Source organism: Bufo gargarizans, chromosome 2 (assembly GCF_014858855.1).
Source record: "Bufo gargarizans isolate SCDJY-AF-19 chromosome 2, ASM1485885v1, whole genome shotgun sequence".
NCBI lineage: Eukaryota > Metazoa > Chordata > Amphibia > Anura > Bufonidae > Bufo > Bufo gargarizans.
In genome coordinates this window covers 211,283,066-211,301,255 of record NC_058081.1, presented here as the reverse complement: position 1 = coordinate 211,301,255, position 18,190 = coordinate 211,283,066, and the positions used below count along the sequence as shown (strand labels likewise).

Genomic DNA, 18,190 nt, shown 5'->3' with positions numbered 1-18,190 from the left:
CACAGCTAAAGACATGAAGTATATCAATCCACAGGGAGACAAATTATCTACAAATGTAGAAAATTTAGGACTGCTGGTACTCTTCCTATGGGGAACATTTATCAACCCCTGTATGCCAGAAAACTGGTGTAAAAAAGCAAAGCTTGGCACACAGTTTAGGGCTCTTTCACACTTGCGTTCTTTTCTTCCGGCATAGAGTTCCGTCGTCGGGGCTTTATGCCGGAAGAATCCTGATCAGTTTTATCCTAATGCATTCTGAATGGAGAGAAATCCGTTCAGGATGCATCAGGATGTCTTCAGTTCAGGACCAGAACGTTTTTTGGCCGGAGAAAATACCGCAGCATGCTGCGCTTTTTGCTCCGGCCAAAAATCCTGAACACTTGCCGCAAGGCTGGATCCGGAATTAATGCCCATTGAAAGGCATTGATCCGGATCCGGCCTTAAGCTAAACGTCGTTTCGGCGCATTGCCGGATCCGACGTTTAGCTTTTTCTGAATGGTTACCATGGCTGCCGGGACGCTAAAGTCCTGGCAGCCATGGTAAAGTGTAGTGGGGAGCGGGGGAGCAGTATACTTACCGTCCGTGCGGCTCCCGGGGCGCTCCAGAGTGACGTCAGGGCGCCCCACACTCATGGATGACGTGATCGCATGGCACATCATCCATGCGCATGGGGCGCTCTGACGTCATTCTGGAGCGCCCCGGGAGCCGCACAGACTAAGTATACCGCTCCCCGCTCCCACTATGGCAACCAGGACTTTAATAGCGTCCTGGGTGCCATAGTAACACTGAAAGCATTTTGAAGACGGATCAGTTTTTCCGGATCCGGCGTGTAATTCCGGCAAGTGGAGTACACGCCGGATCTGGACAACGCAAGTGTGAAAGAGGCCTGACTTAATCAAAGATTTTATACTTTTTTGGGCTTTAACCATTTAGAGCCCTACTCACCAGAGCAGGGAGGCCATAGCCTGCCTGGCACATTATGATCTGTGCCAGGAAACTGGCTTCCTTGCTGGCAAAGATTCTTGGTTTTGGATGGATCTAAAAGCTGTCAAAATATTTCTAGCCACAGAAAAAAAAAAATTGGAGGAGGGTTGACAAATGCAAGGGTTCACTTACTTTTTTTCCACCTCCATTGTGCATGCATGCTCGCTCACCAGTCCATTATTTCAGGGGACTCGGGCCATGGTTCTTGTGATCAATGTGGGTCCCTGTGCTCAGATTTGTATCCCCTATCCAGTGCTTGTATCTTGGGACGACCCCTTTAACAGGACAGTTTCTGCATTTTGCCACTTCCCATTTATTCTTATTGGAAGCAAGTGGCACTTGTAGTCATAAGACATAACTGGGGGGGTAGGACTGATATTAGGAGCATGCATTTCCCTTTAACATAGAACTAAAAAGAGAGAATACACACGATGGCTGAAACGTGGCACGCAGTATTCGGTATCGATGATGTCACTTATTCCAGATGAATAATGAAAGGCTCTATAAATAATTCAGCACCTGCCAGAACGTGTCTTTCTCATGGACGGGTTCTGGGTGAGGAGATCATCTACGCATTCATTATTACTTAACGGTGTTGGCCTCCTTAGTAAATAAGGAGTGGGGGGGAGGAGAGCTCAGGGCATCCAGTTATTACAGGCCTCCCAGGTTTGGTGGCTTGTTCTGGGTCAGTTTCCGCATGGAAAATCAACACACTATGTAGTACCAGTATATGCTAGGCACAAATCTGCAGCATTTATTATTTATATACGTACCCTATAGATACTTAATATGTTGCAGCATGGTGGTGTTTCTCTTCACCACCACAATATCTCCTATAGAAGGGTTTCTCAATTTTTCGACTAGGGCCTCACCAGTAGTGGTCAAAAGCAGCTCCAGAATTAATATTGCTCAATTTACTTTTCATTTGTCTCCTAAATTCTGTAGAAATGTTAAAAAAGGCACAAAATGAGTCAATTATGTTAAACAGATTTCTGCAGCGTGGACAGAGCAGTGCTTTTAGGCTCGGGCTACACTGGTCGCAGCCAGGATCGGTGATTCCATAGAAATGAACAGCATCACAGCGACAGTCGCAAGAAATCCAACACAGATTTAGAAATTTATCTTTTTGTGGAACGGATGAATGCAGACCCGTTCAAGTTGAATGGGTCTGGATTCATCCCGGCGGCCTTACGGAGGTTGCCTGTGCATTGGGGACCGCAAATTGTGGTCCCCAATGCAGAGAACGGCCCATATATAGCTGTGTGAATGAGCCCTTAGGGATCATGTCATTATAGAGGCCTAGTATCCTCCCATAGTCCATAGGCTTGGCTGCATGTGGACCAGGGGAAAACTGGGTACAGATTTCAGTCACAGGTCACAACCAATGCCAAAAAAACTAAGTAAGAAGGGAAAATAATTTTTTTTAAAGACTATTCAGCATAGTTACATGTCACTATGTGTAAAATTCTGTACCATTACATTTCCTAACACATCACAGAACTTTATACTGTAGATGTAGCAGGTCATTTGGAGATTAGTCAGAACAGTGTTCTTTTACAAGTTCTGCCTGTTACCACTAGGGGGAGCTTGAAACTCATACAAGGAACTTTTACAGTATAATGGAATCAGTCAGTGTTTGGTCAGTGATTACCATCAGCAATTTTGAGCCAAAACCAGGAGCGGCTCTAAACCCAGAACAGGGACAGATCTTTCCCTTATACCTTATGTCTGTGGAGGCTCCAATCCTGGTTTTTGCTCACAATCACTGATGGAAATGACTGACCAAACACTGACGTGTAAGGCTTTCACACTAGCGTTCGGGGCTCCGCTTGTGAGTTCCATTTGAAGGCTCTCAGAAGCGGCCCCAAACGCATCCGTACGGCCCCAATGCATTCTGAGTGGATGCGGATCCGCTCAGAATGCATCAGTCTGGCAGCGTTTGGCTTCCGCTCAGCAGGCGGACACCTGAACGCTGCTTGCAGCATTCTGGTGTCCGCCTGGCCGTGCAGAGCCAAACGGATCCGTCCAGACTTACATTGCAAGTCAATGGGGACGGATCCGTTTGAAGTTGACACAATATGGCTCAATTTCAAACGGATCCGTCCCCCATTGACTTTCAATGTAAAGTCTGGACGGATCCGTCTGACTAACTTTCAGACTTAGAATTTTTTCTGAAAGATAATGCAGACGGATCCGTTCTGAACGGATCACATAGTTTGCATTATAGGAGCGGATCCGTCTGTGCAGACACCAGACGGATCCCCTCCTATATAACTAGGTAACATTATCAGTTTACTACTGCTGTGAGGAGAAATGTTAACAGCAAGGTGATCATTATAATAGTGTACACTTTCTATGACACAATATGGCTCAATTTCAAACGGATCCGTCCCCCATTGACTTTCAATGTAAAGTCTGGACGGATCCATCTGACTAACTTTCACACTTTGCATTATAGTTCTGAAAAAATTCTGACTGATCCGTTCTGAACAGATCCCATCGTCTGCATTATAGGAGCGGATCCGTCTGTGCAGACACCAGACGGATCCGCTCCGAACGCAAGTGTGAAAGTAGCCTAAATAAGGCCTAATGCTGAGAAAAGCACATAAGCTAAAATGTACTCAAGGCTGCATGCACAAAACCATATCCGTTTTGCACTCTGCAAATCGCAGATTTGCATAATAGAGGTGGTCCATGTTGCATCTGCATTTTTCTTTTGCTGACCCATCGACTTCTGCATTGTGTGTAAATATCTTTTTGTGTAATGGACATACAGATGCAGAAAGCTCCCAGATGATCTGTGCACCTTCTAGATCCATAGGTCTGCTCCGCAAGAAGAATATGTCCTATATTTGGCTTCAACAGGCCTACAAAAATGCGGATGCAGCATGGTACGGTATCCGTATTTTGTGGACTGCAAAATACATACTGTATGTCGTGTGCATGAGGCCAAAACAAATCCCTTAAAGGAAAAAAAAAAACGACTTCAGACATTTTACATTATTTTATTCATGTTTAAGATTACAGATTCTTTATTGCTGATCTAATACAATCACTCATACATTAAAATGTAAAAGACTCTGTCTGGGGGATGGGGTGACCCCTGCATCCCCATTCTGACTGCAGGACTATAAATGCAGACTTCAGAGAAGCCTGCAGTGGGCTGTGCATTGCAGACCAGCAACATGGATGTGTATTCTATTAGGTAGACAATGCCCAGAGTGTTCAAAGAAATTCTGCTGGTATGTATGTCCTGTTAAATGTGGAATTCTCAGTTATTATCCATAAAGATCATCTTCAGACACCAAAACATTGATTAGGAGGAGTGGTAAAATGCAGGCAAAGTGTCAGAGACCTGCAGAAGGTGCGCATCTATCTGAATGCTAACTACAGTGCAGAAGCCATACCGGAATCGGAATATATATTCTCATTATCAATCCATTTAGTCAAAAAGGCCTGGTGGTTTTCTTGCTTTGGATTTCTAGTTCCTAGCGATTTTGATCCACATGAATACCGATTCAGACAATAAAACATCTGGCCTCCTGTGTGTTTGTGCCTGGAGGCCCACATTTACTAATCCTATAGATGGAGACCGGCACCAGATTTATCACAGTGGCTCAGATTGGAGGATAAATCTGGTGCAAGGACAGAAACTTTTCGAGAACTATACCAACTATTGGTTGGCTTACTTTGAGACAAGTTTTTGTGCCAGAATTATGCAGAAATTTTCAGGTCCTGTCCCTTTCCCAGCTCTGCCAATGTTCAATTAATCCCCAAACTCCTTGAAGAGCGTGTTGAAAAGCAGAGAAACCCTAGATGCCCCAATTTGCACCACTTTGTTAGATATCTGGCGCACTCACACATCAATCTGGGCCAAAAGGAAAAAAAAACAAAAAAAACACTAATTTGAAAGATTAACAACTTGTAAAATATATTTGGAAAAAAAAAACACTTTAAAAAGTACTGCTAGCAAACCACAGTGTGGCCGTACATCAGTACCTTTAGTTCACAAGGACCACTTGGCCTGAAGTATATATGTGAATATTGGCTGTGCTGCATATATCTGTACATATACAGTTTCTCAATATCCTCCATAGCACTGGACATCACGGTATACAGTCTGAACCCTTGTTACATAGCAGCAGAATACTGCATGTGCAGTAAAAAGGAACAAAATCTCTAGATTAACTTACATACTAAAAATGTGAAAAATAGAATTACCAGATTCAATATAAGAAATCAGCAAATAAATCTCTTTTCATTCAAGCTTTTGGGACAGGACACAAATCAAGAGAACTGCAGCTTATCCCTACTGGGACCTGACATGGCTGCCCCTTGGAACAGGTCTGGAGGAATTCACAGCTTCTGCAGGGAATGTGTAGGGTCCCTATGGTGGGACTAGGAACTACAGCCAAATAATTAAGGGGGTTTCCAGTACTTTGATATTGATGGCCTATCCTATCCATCAGATGGCGCCAGAAAACGATACAGTGGGCTGCATTGGAAGGAAAAGGTTTTGCGCACTGTGTAAGTGGCATGCTGGGGTACTGCAGCTCGGCTCCCCTTCAAGTGAATGCCAGCTGCATAATCTACACCGTGGATGAAGCCTTCCTTTCACTGTATAGTTTCTGGTGGCTGCCCAAAATAGGCGATTGGTAGGGGTGAAGGGTGCAAGACTGATGACCTACCCTGAGGAAAGGCCATCAATATTTAAGTCCCGAAAACCCCCATTAAAGACCTCCAAATCAGGTGAAGGGCAAAAACCAAGACTAATTCAGTGGTCAGTTGTGAACTAATGGGCTACCTTGCAAATTCAGGAGCGACGGACATGTACTGTACATTACACATTAGTGTCATTTAGCAGCAGTTATTTTCTATATGCTTCCTATTGAGTACCCTATGGCAGAATGAAGAGACTTGCCATGCTCCAGAACAATGAAAGAATCAGGAGGTTGGATGGGAACATGTGCGGAGCCTGGCAATGGTCAGTAAAGCTACAGATACAGGCAGAATCAGCTATGGCCTGATGCAGTCCACTTCTCAGGTTAAAGTTTAAGACTCCAGGATAAAAGGGATCATTGTACTTTACTTATACAGATCAGGAGCCAGAAGAAAACGGATTATCTTACTAGCAGTTTATTTCACTATGCTGAACACATTTGAACCACTACATCTCTAGCCAATATGGCATCTTCAGTTTTTGGCTAGAGATTCACTTGTTTGTTACCCTTCTAACTGGGTAGACAGCGCGAAAGATTCAAGAATTCCCCTTCTCCTCTTGATCTCAGGAAAAACAAAAAACAAAACATGGGGACCATGGGTGGAGATGGACTCACTAATCCACGGTGTTCCAAAGTATTATGCATGTGAAATATTAATAGGATTTCACAAACTTTTTAAAAGCCATTGCACCTAAATTTAAGCACAAGTGGCGAGGCCAGGACCAGCGAGCTCAGCATACAGCATCTTCTTTTACACCAATTTTCTGGCATGAAAGACAACTGCTCCGAGCTGGCATAGATAGACTACTGGAGGATGTGCTTAATATATGATGAGGCATGCGCCCCCGACAGACAGACATTCTTCCTCCCCACATGCAATATGGGGAGGAAGAAAGACCTTTCTGAATATGAAAATTGTAAAATAGCTCAATGTCTTGCAAAAGGCATGAAAACAATTGATATTTCACAAAAACTGAAGAGAGATCATTGAGCTGTGTGAGTGATGAAGGCTCCCTTTAAAGGGCACCAGTCAGTAGTTTTGTACCTATGAAGTGGACTGACCTGTTGCATGGGCGCTTGGCAGCTGAAGGCATCTGTGTTGGTCCCATGTTCGTATGTGCCCTCATTGCTGAGAAAAATGTCTTAATATATGCAAATGAGCCTCTAGGAGCAATGGGGGCGATGCCGTTACACAGCTGCACCTTCTACAGGACCAGGCAGTGAACCTCTCGATGCAGGACCCTCCACAGGCTGGCAGTGTATAAGCCTGTAGTTTGGCCGCCACTAACCAAAGCTCCCGAAGAGAAGCGTTTTCAGTGGGCTCAGAAATACAAGATGGCTAATTTTCAAACCTTTTTATTCACTGTTGAATGCTGTGCTATGCTGGATGGAGGTCTGGTCAGCTTGTGAACAGCCACTCTGTTCCTCCAAGACTGCAATGTCAGCAAGGAGGGGGCAGAGTGAGGATTTAGGCCAGAAGGTTCTTTAGGGTCCCTGCTGGTGTCAAAGTGAACAATTTGTGGAGTTTCTGCCACGATATAGAAATAAGAATCATGCCTTCCAAAATAAAATCATGTTTCATGAAAGATGATCCACCATCCCAAGCTGCAAAAAAACAACAAAAAAAAACAGACCACTGACTCCTTGGCTGCTATGGGCATAAAAAGCAGGTCAAATAATTGTTCGGCTAACATAATTTCCTGACCTCAATCCTATTGAGAGCCAGCACAGGCAGAGCACAGAATGTAGGCAGGCTATCATAGCTAAATGATAAAGTACATGGAAGTCATACTATATTGGTACTCAGTTTTGGTTTGCCGTTTGGGCACTGTCTCTAAAAGGTTTGCCATCACGGATCTATGAGAAAGGCCAAAACAGCAGCTCTGGGAGGCAGTACTGATAGAAACTATACATGGACTTAAAACAAGTTCAGTGTATAAGAGTTTTTTCTTTAAAGGGTTTCTGCAGTTCTTTTAAACTGTGGATAGATCATCAGCATCCGATCGGCGGGAGTCCAACACCCCGGACCCCCTCCAATCAGCAGTTTGATAATGCAGCGGCGCTGGTAGTAGCACCGCGGCCTTCTCGCCGTTTATCGCAGGCCCAGTGACGTCATGATTAGTATCACTGGCCTTGGTGCGGCTAAGCTCCATTAAAGTGAACAGAGCTTAGCCGCGCCCAGGCCAGTGATACTAGTTGTGATGTCACTGGGCCTGAGGGAAACCGAGAGAAGGCCGCGGCGCTCTTGGAGCGCTGCTGCCTTCTCAAACAGCTGATCGGCAGGGGTCCGACATGATCATCTATCCAGAGGATAGATCAGTTTAAAAGAACCACAGAACCCCTTTAAGTTTATTTTTTGTTAAATTATCTGTGCATGCAGCAAATAACAGATTTCTGATGGAAAAGATATAAATGTCATTATGCCACATTGCATGTTTTCAAAGACTGAAAACTGCTGAAATTGGAACAGATTGTGTGCTTTTCACAATATACTGTAAATGAAGCCATCATCAGCACTTCCACTTGTATTCACATCCACAATGTAATAGAACTGGTAAGGATAAAAAAATCCTTGCACATACTGACTGTTTAGGAAAACAACCAAAAATAGCACGTGCAGAATAATTTGGAACATGGTGTTCTTTCAAGTCTTGTCTCCTTGGTCAGCAGTCAACCTATGCATTAGAAAAACACCGCCAAGCAACAGAAGAAACCATTCAGAAGCCTTGCATTAGTTTCATGATAGCTAGTAAAGCGCATCACAGTTTAGTGAATGACTATGTAGTGTTGTCACTTTTTTGGAGCCATTACAGTAGCTTAAAGGGTTATACCCATCTCATACATTGGAGGCATACTGCTAGGATATTCCACCAATGTCAGATAGGAGCGGACCCCAAGAACAAACCCCCCCCCCCCCCCCCCCAAAAGATCAGGAGAGCATACCATGCCTGAGCTCTCTACTCAATTTCCTAAAATAGCCAAGCGAGCATGCTTGGCTTTTTGAGGAGCCCCATAGCAGTGAACGGCAGTGAATGGACAGAGCACCACCTCTTCATTTTGCTGGAAATAACATAGCCAGAGCTCAGCCATTTCGGAACTCGCATACTAGTGAATGGAGAGTTGCCGTGCTTGCGTGGTGCGCTCTCCTTCGCTTCGGAAGAGGGGGCCAAAAATAATTATACCATCTCCACTACCTGACAAGGGGAAATTAAAACACAAACTTTCACTGTTAAAAACCACATTAAAATAGGATTTAAGTCACTTTACAGTTTTCATTAAGACATCCGCTCTTCACATCCTTTAGAATCATCAATATTAAAAGAGAAAATAAAAATGCAAGTTAATGCAAAATAATTTGCAGGATTCACGCTTGTTAACTTGTTCCCCTTCCCATGTGCTGCTGGGATGAGCAGTGTTAACGGATAAGTACAGCATAAATCTGGAGGGACTTGTCAGAGACCTAAGAACAAGCCCCCCCAAAAAACAATCTGTGAATTCGCACAGACCGTATATTCTAGGCATCTTCACTTTAATAAATACCCTAGTAGAATGTTTGCTAATATGGCAGAAAGTCCAAGTCTTGTAGTAAGAGCTGGCTGTACAGTGGCTGCAAAAGGCTTCATATTTCATTTGATTTAATCCAGAATCTTCTCATCTTCCAGCAGCTTCTGGTGTGCAGTCTTCATATGCACTCAATACCTAAAAGAGAGAAGGCGGCATTGATGGAGATTCTTGCTGCGGACTGCTCGATTTTCAGGTGGTTACCAGTAACTGGTATACCTGCTGATAGAGGTATACCAGGAAAACACTATTCGGAATTTATCCTAAAGCAATGCGTATAAAAGCAAGTTGTTTAAAAGGCTAGATAGAAAGTCACGAGGGACTTCTCAAGACGAGCACTAAGGACAAGTGGAGCCCTTAGCAACCAAACTCCTTTTCTGAGGGCCCTTTGGAAAATTAAATGCCCTAGAGTTTAAAGTGATACTACTATCATAAAGGGGATTTTTTTTTTTTTTTTTCATTTCGTCAGTACTGCGACATTGAAAATGACATACATATTGTACTTCTGTAGCAATCAGTACAGATAAGGCTACTTTCACACTTGCGTTCAGGGTTCTGCTTGCGAGTTCCGTTTGAAGGCTCTCACAAGCGGCCCCCGAACGGATCCGTACGGCCCCAATGCATTCTGAGTGTATGCGGATCCGCTCAGAATACCTCAGTCTGGCACCGTTTGGCCGCCGCTCCGCTCAGCAGGCGGACACCCAAACGCTGCTTGCAGTGTTCGAGTATCCACCTGGCCGTGCGGAGCCAAACGGATCTGTCCAGACTTACCATGTAAGTCAATAGGGACGGATCCGTTTGAAGTTGACACAATATGGTGCAATTTCAAACGGATCCGTCCCCCATTGACTTTCAATGCAAAGTCTGGACGGATCCGTCTGACTAACTTTCAGACTTAGAATTTTTTCTGAAAGATAATGCAGACGGATCCAGTCTGAACGGATCCCATAGTTTGCATTATAGGAGCGGATCCGTCTGTGCAGACACCAGACAGATCCGCTTCGAACGCAAGTGTAAAAGTAGCCTAAGTCCTCCTATATAACACATTATCAGTTTACTACTGCTGTGAGGAGAAATGTTAACAGCAAGGTGATCATTATAATAGTGTACACTTTTTATGACAGCTATTTTTTCTCTTGAAAGGCCTAGGTAAAGATGTCCACAGAAGAGCATTGCACTTACAGTAAAGCTCTAATTGAACCACTAAAGGTAGGCCTTTCCCTGGCCGCAGTGATGGCCTGACTGAGAAAGTTATAATGTGGTATTCAACTTATGTGAAGTTATCCCCCATCCACAAGACAGGGGATAACTGGTGGATTGGTGGGGGGTCTACCACTTTCAGCTATCACAAAAACAGTAAACCCTGTACCCCATGGAGCCCCCCCAAATGAACGTAGCTGCGGTTGAGCATGCATGCTATGGGAGTTCCGGAGACAGCTGATCACTGTACTTAAGCGGCTGCTCTATTCATTTTGACAGCAACTAGATGTTAGCGGAAAGTAGAGCGTTAAAACATAGAAACCTAGAATGTGTCAGCAGATAAGAACCATTTGGCCTATCTAGTCTGCCCAATATACTGAGTACTATGAATAGCCCCCGGCCCTATCTTATATAAAAATAAAACGAACGGCAAACAATGCTTCTTTGTTTGTAGAAGTTGTCTGGCTTTTTGGTGCATTTTCTTGGGTCCTTCTTAAAAAGCAGCGTACTGTTGGCAAAGCATTTTTATGCCATTTTTCCCATAGGCTTCTCTAGAACACTTTAAAAAGTATTAAAAATAAATAAAATAAAGCTTACAACAAAAGGAATAAAATAAAATGTAAAAATACCATGTAAAAAGCTTACAATTATACATGAATTTATTGCAATCGGCTCTCTGAAATTTAGATTTAGGTCAGCTAAACATTAAGACATGTTGGCGAAGAGCCGCTAATTAGCTTGCGTCAGCCAAACCAGAAGCGCCTCCAAAAGAAAAATCTGATCAAGTGAAGATCATGTCTCCCGGGATTATTTACTTTATTTCATTAAACTTCTTAATGAAACAAGCAATAAACTATGTACATTAATCATAGATGGTCACTAAAAATATGGTATGTTTTAAGAAATGTAGTGAAGTTAAAATAATCCAGAGGGACAAGCTTCACTTGATCCGACAAAATCACACCATCCTCTTTTGAGGAGTCTGCTTTGACTGACAAGTGCTACTTGCCCCCACCCCGCATTTTTAGTACTGTTCTATGAAGTACAGATGAGCCATGGCCCTGGGGGCATCCAATTCTATACAAATGTATCCTACGTGTGGCCACAGTTATAACTAAAGGACTTTGGTTTGTGGGAAACCTGCACATACCTGTAGTAGTTTGGTTTAAAAGGACCATTCTTGTTGAGACCCAGATATTTGGCCTGCTCATCAGAAAGTTCAGTCAGATGGGCATCAAAAGTGGGCAGATGGAGGCTTGCCACATATTCATCTAAAACAGCAAAACATCCAGTAAACGAATGCAAAGACTGAAATGGCTTTTGCCAAGTTTTGAAGTTATCCCATGTCCACAGAATAAGGTATAACTAACTGATTGGGGGGGGTTCGACCAATGCCCTGCCACTCCATTCATTCTCTAAGGAACCACCAGAAAGAGAGCACTGGACTCTGCTATCTCTGGCAGTTCAGTAGAGGATAAATGTGCGACCTGCTGCTCCATTGAAAATGGGGGTCCCATTCCCCTGTCCTTGGATTAGTAGGGGTCCCATCTATCAGTAAGTTATCACCTATCCTGTGGATAGGGATGACTTCAAAACTTGGCACAACACTTTGAACTTCCAAATGATCTTTTACTATATTTAAAGCCAATGGTTTTATTAAATGCAGCTGCATCAACCCAAAAAGTAGCTTTTGTTGTGGAACACTCACCCATTTTCTTAGGCAAAAGGTAGACATCCTGCTTGTATCGCCCCTCAGGAGCATTGTAGAGTTCTATGAGTGCGAGTGCCTATTATGGGGCAGATACGTTGGTCAATGTAGCAGAGGGCAATGCTCAGATCTGTAGTACAGTGTGGTAAGAATGCCATTTTAAATATGCCAATTGGAAATAACTTGAAGCTAGACGTTATTGTGAGAAGTAGAGGCCTGGGGACCATTTATGCTGTGACAATTGCATTCATCCATTTAGGTTTTGTAGTGGAGCGATACGTAAGAGGGTATGGTATTTTTAGGGCTGTGAAGCGGGTATCCTAGTTCAGTCCTCTACTGCTGCCTGACCAAATGACTCTTGAAAATAAGACCAAAGCTAACTAAATAACATATGCTTGTCACGTGAGTCAAAAGCTTCATAATAAACATCTTAGGCCTGTTTCACACCTGTGTTGTTGTTTTCCGGTATTGAGATCTGGCAGAGGATCTCAATACGGGAAAGAAACTGTTCTGTTTAGTCCTCAGGCATTCTGAACAGAAAGATCTGTTCAGGAGGCATCAGGATGGCTTCTGTTCTGGCAGCATTCTGTTTTCTGACCGGACACAAAACTACTGCAAGCTGGTTTTGTATCCGGTCATAAAAACAGGGGGGGTGGAAGAGACGGAATCATCACTAAAAACAATGTAAATCAATGGTGAGCCTAAAAACAAACAACAAGACAGGTCACCCACTGACTTTCAATGTATTTAGTGAAGGATCAATTTGATTTCACACAACCGCATTTTAACGGAACAGATGCATCCTGGTGTGCAAAATCAAAACGGATCCTTTGAATTCTGGCATTGAGATCCCCTGCTGGATCTCAATACCGGAATTAACAACGCAAGTGTGAAACAGGCCTTAATACATGACATACAGAATTCTATCTCCAGCTCTCTAAATGTGAAATACTAACCTGAGTTGTGGCAGTAATGGATAGCACAAAAGTGGGAACAGTAGAACAGCTCAGGTTAAGCAGTCGTCCCTATGAGAAAAATACATTGACAATTAGTTTACATGTCTAACCTGTTCAGTAATCAGTCTCACAAAAAAAAAGTTACAAAAATGAAAAGAAGTCACAAGAATGGGAGACAGACCACAGTTGCAGTCATTAAAGGGGTTTTCTGGTCTAAAGCATTCCTATATACAAGATCGGTCATAATGCTACAGAGTTGGTCCGATCACTGGTGCCCTCTACTAATCACCAGTATTCGAATGGAGCAGCAGTCAAGTATTCACCCTGCAGCTCCATTTACAGTCTATGGCACAGACAGAAACCACCAAGTGCTGTGCTCAGCTGTTTCGGTCAGGGCTATAGACTTTGAATGGAGTGGCAGAGTGCATGGTCTAGTGTTTCTCACCGATCCAGTGGCTAGGGGATAAATGCTTCAGGCTGGAATACAAGGTAGACAACACCTAAAGCTGTGCTCACATCTCCATCAAGATGTTCCGGATGTCTGATCTGGAACAAATGCCAGCTATCGGCCAGATCAAAAACTACTGCATTCAGCGTTTTTGTCTGGCCGAAACCTGGTATTTATGCTGGAAAACAGACGAATCCCATTATAGTCAATAGGGAATCGGCGGTGATCTGTTGAATCTGGTGAACTCTAGCAAGCTGTTCTCTTCCGGATACGGTTCACCAATGATGTGAACATGACAAGTGTCCCTTTATATGTGACACTGTTGTCCAGGTCCCTTGTAGGTTACAGACACTGCAGTTTTATACAGTCAGTGTGTGCGTTGTGTGTGATGAAATAACTACAGTTTCTAATACCTCAGCCAGAAGAACAATCCTCTTGCCATCAGGAAAAATGACATGGTCAACCTGAGAGCGCACTCGTTCCCATGTCAGTTCAGGAGTGCGCAGGCTTGCCTGAGAAGACAAAAGAGAAGCATACACAATAGGATTCTTTAAAATAATTTCTTGTGAAAGTAAATATAAAAGAGACATAGGAGTCATCACACAACTGATCCTACACCATCGCCCTTTTGGCACATGAGCTCCTTTGTTTGGTAATGTGCCAGCACCTATTCAATAGGTCAGCCCCAGAGTACTGATGGCTACTTACCACATCTATCTCAGTATTGGAGTGCCCCATGTTGCAGACAATGCAGCCGTTCTTCATACGATCCAGGTGTTCTCTAGTCACCACATTCTTGTTCCCTAATGGATGCACATTACAGGTTACGCCTAGTTACACTTCTAAATTTAAGCCTCACACAGTGTAGATAATCCATTTTATGGGGAATTATTGTTGTAGCCAGTGCAGGTAGATCTACATTCAAAAAGGTTACCCATCATTTCCTGAGCTGCATCAGACAGACATCTGCAATACAACTCTGCCCAAGAAGCTCTAGTCTTTGTATGGTTTTAGATTCTGTAGCTTGGCTGTGAATATATTTTTTAAAACTTATTTCTACATTGTATTTCAGAGGTCGCAGTGCTTGATCACCATCAGGGCCCTTTACACACTATGGGGGTGCCATGCATATGCATTGCAATGTGCAGGAGCAGGAGGGGCTGAGCAGACTGATCTAGCTTTGGGGAAAACTATTTTGTAAAACTTGTAGTTTATTTATTTAAACCTCAGCTCTATCTATGCTTAGGAGTCATGTGGGCGGTCCCATCAGTGATTGACATATAACTCATACAGGAAAGGCTGTCAATCACTGATAGGAGTCATGTGGGAGGTCCCATCAGTGATGGACAGCCTTCCCTGTATGAGTTATATGTCAATCACTGATAAGACCTCCCACATGGCTCCCAAGTATAGAAAGAGCAGGGGTTTAAATGAATAAATTACAACTTTTACAAAATCTTTTCCCATCAAACTATACATCAGTCTGCTCCGCTTCTCCTGCTCTATAACCTGCTGCATGCAGATTACACTGTATTTTCATAGTGACAGGTTCCCTTTAATAGGAATTTGCTGCATCTCACTCCAGCGCACTTGGACTTAACCCCATCTTCACCCCTTCAGCTCCCCTGATATGAGCACTGGAGGACTGTTAGCATCCCAAGGTAAATACTCGGTAAACATGCAATCACTATGAAGGACCATAATGAATGGGCATGTTCGCTCCAGAGAATCTGGTGGAAGGAAAGCATGGATAATACGCCAGCTCCCACATATCCTACCTGTGCACGTGATGACAATATCCACTTGTCTGATCACCTCATTGAGCTTGACAAGCCTGAAGCCATCCATGCTGAGGATGAAGCATATTACTTTACAAACATGCAATCACTCAAAAATGCTGATTTTTATTTTTTTCTGGACATTTTTATCTTGTACATACCAAGCCTGCAGGGCACAGATTGGATCAATTTCTGTCACATACACAATGGATCCCATGGCCTTAAGAGCAGCACAACATCCCTTACCAACCTAAAGAAAGGAGCTGCGTCAGTTTCCAGCAGAACACGAAACATGGCTACTGTGTACGGAGCAATGGGACGTTATTCTGATACTAAACAGATCTGACGCTATGGAGAACATACAGAACTGGAGGAGAATTCTTGGCACACATATTGTGCATGTCTGACTGCTGCACTCAGCACCTCTATACTGTTAAGACAGAGCGAATATCGTACAGATTCTCGTGGATCTGAGCAACAATTAACAAGAATCGTGTGATGTAATAAGTATGGACGAGTCAAAGACTATCGACAAATTGCTCATTTCCTGTCCATCGTGATCTTTCAGCTGCTAAAAACTATTATTCCTTGTTAATAGATCTGTTCATATAACATGGAGTCGTCTACTCGCTAACGATCTCCCTTTTGACAAAGCATCTGTCCCCCATCTTTACATGTAATAAGGAATGATTTAAAAGCGGACAAGTAACAGCCGCAAGTATGGACGATTATCTATGTCAGGGATCCGCAACCTTCGGCACGCCAGCTCCTGTCAAACTGCTGCAAACATGCTTGTGAATGAAGCATTCTGGGAGTTGTAGTTTCTGAACAGCTGGAGTGTCGGAGGTTGCTGATCCCTGTGTATAATAAGCAAAATGTCTGTTGTTAACGAGTCACTACATCTTCGATCATTTATCCTTATTTGTATTACATCTGCTGGTGTAATAGTACCTTTAGTTTGGGTAGATCTAAAGCTATGATTAAAAACAATGACTAATTGTACCTAAATACTAGGTTCAGTGACGAGCGTGTAATATGTAAACCCTCCCCGCTTACAATAGAAGAGACCCGGCTAAGGTACTTACCTCACCATAGCCACACACCACTACCTGCTTGCCCCCGAACATCATGTCTGTTGTTCGTTTCAGACTGGAAAATAAATGCAATTTTCTTTTAGTCTTTCAAGAACTGTGCCACAACCTCACAATGCACATAGAGTCTCATTACGCCACCTGAGATTAGCCCTACACCAATTTATTAACTGAATATTAATACCCGTTCCCATGGGCCAATGATCGGACAGAAGGCTTTCATAAGAATGTTGGGAACGAGCAATGTGCCACCTCTCCATTCATTCTGCACATGGGTGTGTATCCCAAATATGTGGCTAGGTCAAATATTAACGGTGGGAATACTCATTTAATGAGGTAGTCCCATCTCAGCCTTTCATGGTTGAGATGGGAATAATCACAGTAAGGCCCCATGCACACGGCCGTGGAACCGCGGCCTGGATCCCTCCTGAGAGCAGGAGCGCACGGCGTCACTGGTTGCTATGACGCCGTGCGCTCCCTGCTGCCGGCACAGTACAGTAATACACTGGTATAGATCATACCAGTGTATTACTGTACTGTGCCGGCAGCAGGGAGCGCACGGCGTCATAGCAACCAGTGACGCCGTGCGCTCCTGCTCTCAGGAGGGATCCAGGCCGCTGTTCCACGGCCCGCACACGGCCGTGAACAACGGCCGTGTGCATGGGCCTAAGGGTCAGCTGGGAGCGACCAGTTATGGAATCATCCGTGCTGGTTGCACTACTGTTTCCTTAGCTTCCGTAGGAGTGAATAGGAGCACAGCGATTCAGGAGTTACGGAAGCAGTGTCATTTGCCGTGCTCTGCCGCCTGCGCAGATCCCAACCAGTTACAGAAACGGGACAGGCAACTCTGTGGGGGAGGGAGGGGGGATTTATCAAGCCCTGCGCTCCAGAATACAGCCTTCAAAAAGGGCTTTGTGAACTTTTGGGCTTATTTGCTGAAAAGGTTTGAGACATTTAGCATTAGCATTTTTTCTCCACTTCAGTTTTGAAAGTTATTTTCACATCTACGTTTTTCCTTTCAGGTATTGAGATCCTCTGCTGGAGGAAAACGCTTTCGTTTTGTGCCCATTCATTGTCAATGGGGGACAAAACTGAACAGAACGGAAAAGCTCCAAAGTGCATTCAGTTCCGTTTGGTTGCGTTCCCATACCGGAGAGCAAGCCGTCGCATGCAGTGTTTCTGTTCAGCGTGGGATGCAGACCAAGATAGATCCAGCATGACACACAACGTAAGTCAATGGGGACGGATCTGTTTTCTTGGACACAAAATAAAACGAATACGGCGGTTTTAGTGCCTGATCAGTCATAGCCATTTTAGAGATAATACAACCAGATCCATTCATAACGGATGAAGACTGTTGTATTGTCCTAACAGAAGCATTTTTTTGCTAAATCCTGCCAGATCAGGCAAAAACGCAGATGTGAAAGTAGCCTTAGTCCTTTTAAAGTGGTGACATAGAAAGTGGAGTAACATAGAAGTGTAAAGGGCCTGGCCCATTTGGGACACTGGTAACATATTGCTAGGATATGCCAGGATACATAAAGGGAATCAACAAGGTAAAAGAGGAAAGAATATTTAAAAGAAGAAAAACAGCACACTGCGCAAGAACAGCCACTCTCTTCTAAAAATAACCATTTCCCTTGCCAAAGGGTGCAAACTTAGTCTAACATTGACAGCGCTGACTGTAAATATTATCAGTGAGTGTAGACACACCTCTACATGGTTAAATCTGTAGTGGAAACA

General features: G+C 43.7%; 1 protein-coding gene across 10 annotated transcripts in view; it reads right to left on the bottom strand.

Moving 5' to 3' along the window:
* Positions 1-8,957: 8,957 nt before the first annotated feature.
* Positions 8,958-18,190, bottom strand: part of AHCYL2 (adenosylhomocysteinase like 2) — a 93,558-nt gene continuing 84,325 nt past the window's right edge. For all 10 annotated transcript variants that reach the window (XM_044279966.1, XM_044279968.1, XM_044279967.1 and 7 more), the window contains exons 9-17: positions 16,442-16,505; positions 15,518-15,606; positions 15,357-15,427; positions 14,287-14,381; positions 13,992-14,090; positions 13,131-13,199; positions 12,175-12,253; positions 11,617-11,737; positions 8,958-9,404 (exon numbers count right to left, since the gene is read on the bottom strand). In XM_044279966.1, the coding sequence (XP_044135901.1) occupies positions 9,398-9,404; positions 11,617-11,737; positions 12,175-12,253; positions 13,131-13,199; positions 13,992-14,090; positions 14,287-14,381; positions 15,357-15,427; positions 15,518-15,606; positions 16,442-16,505 (694 nt within the window). In that variant the 3' untranslated portion in view covers positions 8,958-9,397. The remainder of the gene's footprint in view (positions 9,405-11,616; positions 11,738-12,174; positions 12,254-13,130; positions 13,200-13,991; positions 14,091-14,286; positions 14,382-15,356; positions 15,428-15,517; positions 15,607-16,441; positions 16,506-18,190) is intronic.